Raw genomic sequence first — 8,240 nt, 5'->3', positions numbered from 1 at the left:
TTCTATGGAGCACCTAGTGAATTATTGGTGCATCGCGGTACTCATTCATGATGAGTAAACGCAAATTGTTAGGAATGAGGTGACGACACGAGGTGTCTCGCCAGCAATGGCTGTGTAATACGGTTAAACATTGCGTGTTGTGTATCGATTCGTTGAGGATCAACACAATTCCGACAATCCTTTCAAGTATTGTTTTGATCGATTTTTTAAGGTTATTCATCAGCCCAACTAGTGCTTTTGTCTTCTTGATAGACTCTTCTAACGACAAGAAACGTTGACAAAGGAACACTTGTTGTTGCAATAGTGGACTCATGCTCAATGTTGATAGTTGCAACAGTGGGCTCATCCTCACTGCTGTTTTGCTTAGCCGGCTCAAGATCGGGCCGGCGCTAATCGGCATTAGCGATGACATTAATTCGTCCTGATTTATATACTAAGGATAGGTTGTACTCCGCGAAGAAATACAACCATCTTGCCATTCTTTGCGAGAGTACTTAAGGGGATAGTCAATTACTAAATTAAAGTAATTGGACCCACTACTCGGGTGTGGTTCACATCTGTGACCAATGTACACTGTTCACGGCCGTGCGTAAAGACGCATGGTCCTTATAATGAATGAGCGGTCAGGATCAGTGCGTCCACCGTGGCTACACACGATGCACCCAAGAAGTGGTATTTCGATTGCAGCGAATATGCACTTCTTAAGATTTACGTACAACTCATGCTTACGCATAAGTGTAAGAACCTTTTGGACGTGTATACGATATACTTCAACGTCCGACTTCCCGTTCAAGCCTCTGCTATGAACGAAGACGTACTTAAAATAGCTCGGCGCAAAATCCCGCAATTTCTTAACAGATTCGTATCACATCTGTTGAATGTCGCAGGGGTATTACTAAGCCCCTGTGGCATTACTAAGCCCCTGTGGCATAACTAGCCACTTCCGTAGCATTCCGCTTGGGATGCCTACTGCTGTGAACGGGATATCGTGTTCACGCATAAGGATCTGATAAAAATCCATCCATCAGATCCATTGACAAAGAAACAGTACTCTTTCATATACCATTAATGATTACGCCTTTTTATGGTATTAGCGTTTGAGCCGGTTCCGTTACAGCGTTCAATTTATTGAACACATGCATTTCCTCTACCCTTCTGTTGCGGCACGCACACGGAAGGTCGGAGATATGTGAGAGCTTAACTCTCTCACATGACCCGCTGCTAATCGATTGGCAAAGATGTTGTCGATCGCTAATTTTTGTTCACGGGGCAATGGGGACTGCTTCATGACACAGTATTTGTAACCAGACATCAGGTCGATTTCATGCCGAGTGCCATTAATTTTAGGCAACTCGCACGGTTGGATTCAAAGAATACATCCAATTATTCGATCAATTTCTAAAGACTCCCCGTTTTGGGACGTAAAACGCTCCAATAGAGTCTTCTCATCGAGGACCCTTTCGTCCTTCGATGAGCTGCTGAGAACCCGTTCGCTCTCAGGAAATACTACTGCCGACCAAATATCGGCCACATAGCTATATTTGCGAACACACTAATATTAATATCACTACTAGCATTCTGATGTTAATATTTCGTGTCTAACTTCTCATGTTGTCATCTCTGACAAGTACGCAGATCTGCTTGACTTTGCCACTCGCAGATCACGCAAGAATTGTTTCAGTTTCAGCGTTGACAATTGAGTTATCTCCGAAGTTAACTTCGGAAGCGCTATCAGACCAAGTGAATAAGCGCCTACACTTGATCGTTTACTAAAAAAATTATGTATCAGTTTCCTATTTGGAACTAATTTCCAAAAATATCTGGGAACATTTGACCACAGATTTCTGGGACGTATTCCCGCAGATCCATGGGAAGTTATTCCCCAAAGTTTTTTCGGAGAGTATCCTCCCCCGACTACTTTTAGCTGTTATTGCGCATTCACAGCGAGATCCTTTACGATCCCTACATTCGATCTAGGACTTTCGCACTGCCTCTTGTAGACAGGCGTTTCATTTTTTTTTGGATGTTGCTTTCTAAGCAAGCATTCTTGTTTCGTACCACTCAACGCATTCGAGAGGTCGAACAATTACTGTGTTTGTTCATCAATTGGATAAACTCACAATACAACTGACTAGGTATCATGTGTGCTGGATAAGCATATAGGTCCCGTTTGCCCTGCTTTAAATTTAGGAGCTCAACTCGAGCCCTGAATTCGGCACGTGGTGGCTCAAATGTTTGCCTGAGCCGGGTCTTAAAGACATCATACGACCCAAAATCTAATGGGTCGTGAAGCTTAAGCCCTAAGGCCCAAGATTGGCACGTCTGGCTAAGTTAGACATGCCAAATTTTAATTTCGTCGCATCATCATTGATGCGGCAAGCTTCTATGGCGTCGTCTAATTCGACGAACCATCTCAAATGGAGTCGCCTTCGACTGCCTTAAACTTAGAGATTTCTATCTTTAAGCTTTCAGGTCGACGCGAAGCGTCGGCTCGCTAACAGCATGTAAATGCTGCCATCTCAACAACAACAACCAATTTCGACTGTTGAGCACCCTGTTCTTTTAACACCTCCACGTGCTGAGAGCCTTGTTGGTGAAGCAAGGCTACTTTTATGGGGCCCCGTCGAGTTCGTGTTGACTGAACTCGGCTATGGCCGCTTGTTGTTCATCTGTGTTCAGAGTGAACAGTGTCGCAAACGGCTGGCTCGCCTACGACCGAACTCATCCGTTCGATGGCTCTCCATTCAAGGTCACTCAATAAGTAAACATTTCACCCGTTGCGTGATAGCCTTCTTGAGGGGCTTGAAAGCTCCCTCCTTCATCATCCAACATGTCCAAGTTGGATTGAACGTGCGTGGGCCGTTGAACGGACTTTGAAGTGCTACCAGGTGCACTTTACTAATACTGTTAGCAGTACTAGACAGCCTACACTGATTACAGTGAAGGTGGGGTGGCTCGGTTACTTCGCGTACACGACGTGCAGAGGAAGATTACAGGGATAGGTAGTCTTAGCTACCAAAAGTTGGTTCTAAGGCTTCAAAGTAGAGAAAAAGTAAAACTGTATTAATGTAATAAGTTCCTACGTAACGATCTTATTTATACTACTGACCATATTATATTATTAACAAACTATGTAGGGTGCCTAATTGCGCACCGCACAATCGCGTCTTTTAACGATTGGCGGTTGATTAAACTTAAATCAACCAATCAATAGAACTAAAGTCTTATTGCGTCAATATTACCAATTTGGTAATATTGGAACTATTAAGTTAAATTATTAATAAAGATAATAATTTTGTCTTCTTTCTTTATATATTTCCTCTCATCGGAAATAATAATTATGATTCCTCTTAAAAGAAATAATATTTATGTAACGGACACCCCAATACACTTGAAATTGCAGTTGGCAGCTACTTGTACTACGCAAGGACAGCAGGGAGATATTTTCATTTTTTTTTACCGAGAACGGCGTTTTCCCCGAACAGAGCCCCACAAGATGCGATATATTCAGCTCTCGACATCCAAGGTAAGATGCAGCGCTAATCGGTTTCAGCTGATCCCTTACTTTGCTCTTCTCTTGTCTTTCACAAACGTGAATTCCAATTCCGTCAAATGAATGGAACTCCCATTAATTGGGATAACTGTAACAAGATTGTTTCACAATGTGCTGTCATTACCATCGATCCCAAAATGCTATAAGGGTGTGCACGCTGTCCATCGGGTGATGAGAAACGTAAGTAAACTCGCGACAATGGCGATTAACACAAATTTGTAATAAATTCTTTGTTTATATCTAACACGAATCGAAACTTCGCAACCTAATTGTCCTGGATGACTTGTTGATTGACCAAGAACATCAGGCTTTTTCAGTATTACATTAGAGGACTATAACAGAGGTCCACGAAGATACGTAATTCTTGAAACCTACTTCACTTAGATCTTGAGCCGCCTTTCGAGATTTTAACTTGGTCGCAGCGACTGAGATCTCTTTAAGCAACAATGTCGAGAAGACAATCAGGACGATGGATTTCATTTACTGCAAGACCAACAAGATCGTAAGGGGAGTTCGTTGTTGATTCGTAAAAAAATCACGTCACAAATGTCCAACTTATTGCTTCGTTTTCTGGATGCATCAATTGACGAATACACGTGTTCGATTTGCAATCGACGCATATCCTGGTAGTAGACGCTAAGCATTTATTTTGCAGTAAGTGGACAAAATACGATATCTTGACCTTCTACGCTTTCGACGACCTTTGCGAGACCGGATGTTACAGGATCTTCAGAAATTCACCAGCGAGTCATCGACTACCAATTGCAAGGATAATCGTAGTTCTGTCGACCTTTTTGCACTGATGTGCTTGTGCTTAAGTAAATTACTCCGCGAATCGAAAATAGAACACTACGGCACTTTTAATTTGTTAGGCATCTATAAGGCCTGATCTCTATACATTGTGCCGCGCAATGAGAAGATCAAGCTTGCTTGCTTAGTAGCTTGGCGACTCCACAGCCCATGAGACAGATGATAGTTACACCAACTAGGTGAAAACTAAATGGTATACCAAAAGGAGGGACGGCAGGAACATGAATGTTATCGGGGTCTTCGTACAGTACCGTATGTTGGTGAGCCGAGTCGCGGACGATGGCTGCTGCACGGCGACCTGCTACAAAACCATCCTCGTGAAATCCGCGGCCAAGCCAGGCACCGGAAAGAGTTATGCCATCCTCTTGAATAATTTCATTCTGTGGGATACAATCTGCTAAGAGGCGCGGGTGGTCCCAGCGAAAAGTAGAAATGATTGTATCCGAAGCCGGACGTTTGCCTTGATAGTCGTGAGGTGTGATGGTCACAAAAACGTCTTTTTTGGTGTTAAGGCGCTGAATGCGGTTCATCCAATATGTCAGAATGTACTGATCATCTTTGGTGATGAGAACATTCCAACTGCTCCACACCTTCTTTGAGAACGGTAGCATGACAGGGTCACAATGAACATAAATCAAGCTCTTGTGGTAGTGAAAACGCATCAGTGATCTATACGACTTCTCACTCCAACGCAACATTTCAGCACTCTCGTCTGCGTGGGTTGCGAGTACGACATGGTCACAATCAATTCTCTCGCCACTCTTTAAAATGACAGCCTTGCCGCCCTTTTCAACTTCATCAACAGTGGCGTTGTAACGAATTGTTCCATTGTACTCCTCGGTAAAGAGTTTAATGAACGGCTCAACGTAGCTTGAGCCGACGTACCACCACAAGTGCCTCGGACGATCCGTTCGACGCCCCAGCGCTCCTAGTATCACTTGCCACAATGGTATGTATAATGAATTGGAGTGTGACTTGAGGCATCGAAGAAACTGCGAAACAGGAAGGTCCAGGACGTCGTGCTTGGGAATTGTCCAGAGAATGGAGACAAAAGCAAGGAAGTAATGGCGAAAAAAAACGTTCGAGTAACGGCCTTTGGCGGCCCATTCACGTGTGGTAATATTTTCTTTCACAGGCATCGACATGAGGTCCATCGTGAACTTGTATATGTCAATAAGCACGCGCCAGATCCGAAAGTCAAAAAGGTTGCGGGCACTGCCGTTAAATGGCGCACGTGATGAGAACTGCAGATCACCTTTTATATCCGATGTGACCGTGAGGCTCATGGGAATACGCTTCTTTGTCGTGCCGTCTTCCTGAGTCACGCCTAGCGACTTAAACCACTGTTTGATGTTGGGATTGGAATCGCCAAACATCATGAAGCCAATGTCAACCATCTCTCCGTCAATTTCCATCCCATACGTGTGGCCTCCCAGCGTCGAATTCTTCTCGATAAGTATGACTTCATGGCCATCCTTCACGAGGTGGTAGGCAGCAGATGATCCACCAATGCCGGAGCCGACAACGACGACTTTCATGGTACCCCGACCGAAAATTTTGCTCGATTGGACGCGGTATCGTGCAGTTTTTACTTACAATTAATAAGTCTTAAGTTTAATTGTCTACACCTCGCCACCAGATCGATATCTGGTGGCGAAATCTACTTTTAATGAAGTAAGGGTAAGGTGAATTTTTAAAATATGAAATAAAATTCACTTTAATTCATTTCTTCTTGTGATCTTAAAGTAGACTTGTGCTACGACCAGTGATAGTAACTTCCTCAGGCCCATACTATCGGGAATAAGTTGCCACTTGGTTCTACGAACGACAGATCCTTGAACTAGTATTTAAGTTGTGGAACTTCTTAGTAATACAGAACTAAGTGATTCTATGAGTTTGAAGTATTTCTCTGACTTTATGAGCGAGGTAGCTGCGCTCCATCTTAAAGAAAATAATATACATGTAGGAGGAAACCCAGTTACATACTTGGTGCCAGGCTTCATGGAGGTGGGCACGTCTTTATGCGGCCACTGTAACGGTGATTATCGTTACATGAAATTAACACTTAAAGGTTGTTAATTAATATATTATCCAAAAGGGAATATTACCATGTAAAGTTATATTCTCTAAATATTATAACTTTACATGGTAATATTCTAAAAACGTATTCATTGGTAGATATATATCATTATATCTACTTTCTCCGCGGTCCAGTCAGCGCTGGACGCGCGCAAAGAGAAAGACATATAAGACTTTATTACATGTTTTTAATTAGTATATAATTAAGTTGGTATCAAGTATTTAGAAACAAAAGAACTTGATTATACTAATATAGTTTTTAATTAACCCTTTTTGAAGCAAGTGTTTTAAAGAGAGTCTTCCTCTGCACGTACTAGTGTACGTGAAGTGACGTGAGGCACCACTCGCACTGAGGTAGTGCGAAGTGGACTTGTACTGAAGCAGTACAAGTCAGAAGTGCCCCGTTGCACCTGGTAGCACTTTGTAGTCCGTCCAAGGACCACAGTTCATCATCCAACACGGACATGTTTTTTTTTAAATAATAATGGAAAACGCATCACGTTTCGCGTGATAGCTACACGTTTCTAAGTGACATAGAAAGGAGTGCGGTCGAACGAATGAGTTCGACCGTAGAGAATGATCCCATCTTGGCCATGCTGTCCAGTTTGGACAGAGATGCCCTCCATTCAGCCATCGCCAAGTTCATACAACATGAGCTTGACGAGGCGAAGGAGAAGGTATTCTTGCTTAATCAGCAAGGCTCTCAACAGGCAGAACTGTTGAGGTTACAACAGGAAAAGACCCCTGTACCTGGGATGACGCACACGCGTCTTTCAGAAACCTTAAAGATTGACATCACTAAGTATAGAAGAGTCGTAGAAGACTCCCTCTTGAGATGGTTTGTCGAGTTGGACGATGCCATAAGGGCTCGTCACATCGTCGACGAGCAAATCCAAACCGCATTTGCTCAGTCAGATTTGGCAGGTCGTGCCAAAACGTGGGCACTAGGCCTTTTGTTGCGCGACCCATATGTCCTTAAGTCGCTTGAGGCTTATAAAGCCCGGCTTAACAGACGTTTGAACAGCCTAGGGATGAGTACAGAGCTCGATCAGAGCTTCTGAAACTCAAGCAAGGCAAGCGTGATGTTCACGCTTATGCCCATCACATACGACTCTTAGCGAGTTGTATCACAAACAACCCAGTTCATAAACACACGTTGATTACAGTGTTCATGCCAGGTATTACGTATGGTCCCGTAAAGACCCACCTCTTCCGCTTAGAACTGGACACGCTTGAAGAAACAATATTCGTTGCGGAACAGGCGGACTTTAGCTTGAGACAGGCTCAAGCTAGTTCGTCATCATATCGTCCTCCAAGATGGCACGAGTTAGGAGGTCCAGAACCTATGGACCTCTCTTATGTCGAAGGCAAAAAATCTCGCTTTTTTTGAACAATAAGCGATTGCAGAAATGCAATTGATGTCAAAAGTTAGGACACTACGCTAATGAGTGTAGTGCCCCACGCCCAGTACTGAGAGGTACTGAACGTAATTATGGACCGAATGTAAGAAAGAGCAACGGTCGCGGGTCCGTCGCTGTTGCGAAATCGCAACAGCGAGGCGGACCGCCAAGAAATGGTCGGGGTCAGTAGGGGCGCAACGCCCTACTGATCCAGCAACCTTAAGAGAATTTGCAAATCTCTTGACTAAATTTGCTCCAGACACACTAGCATTAGTGTCTCTGCACCTGGTGATGAGGTATCCTCATCACCTTGAAGTTGAATGTGACAAATGATTTGTCACTTAAAGCCCTAGTGGACTGCGGAGCGTCGAATAACTTTATTCGTCGCCAGTCACTAG

General features: G+C 43.7%; 1 protein-coding gene across 1 annotated transcript; it reads right to left on the bottom strand.

Annotated features, from left to right (window-relative positions):
* Window positions 1–4,473: 4,473 nt before the first annotated feature.
* On the bottom strand, window positions 4,474–5,901 carry CCR75_008284 (uncharacterized protein; the record flags this gene model as incomplete). Its single annotated transcript, XM_067966338.1, has 1 exon — window positions 4,474–5,901. One exon carries the CDS (start codon window positions 5,899–5,901, stop codon window positions 4,474–4,476), a length of 1,428 nt encoding a protein of 475 aa, XP_067821815.1.
* Window positions 5,902–8,240: the final 2,339 nt, after the last annotated feature.

This window comes from Bremia lactucae, linkage group LG2 (assembly GCF_004359215.1).
Source record: "Bremia lactucae strain SF5 linkage group LG2, whole genome shotgun sequence".
Taxonomy (NCBI): domain Eukaryota; phylum Oomycota; class Peronosporomycetes; order Peronosporales; family Peronosporaceae; genus Bremia; species Bremia lactucae.
Note: the sequence above shows the minus strand (reverse complement) of the source record. Positions and strands in the feature narration are given on the sequence as shown.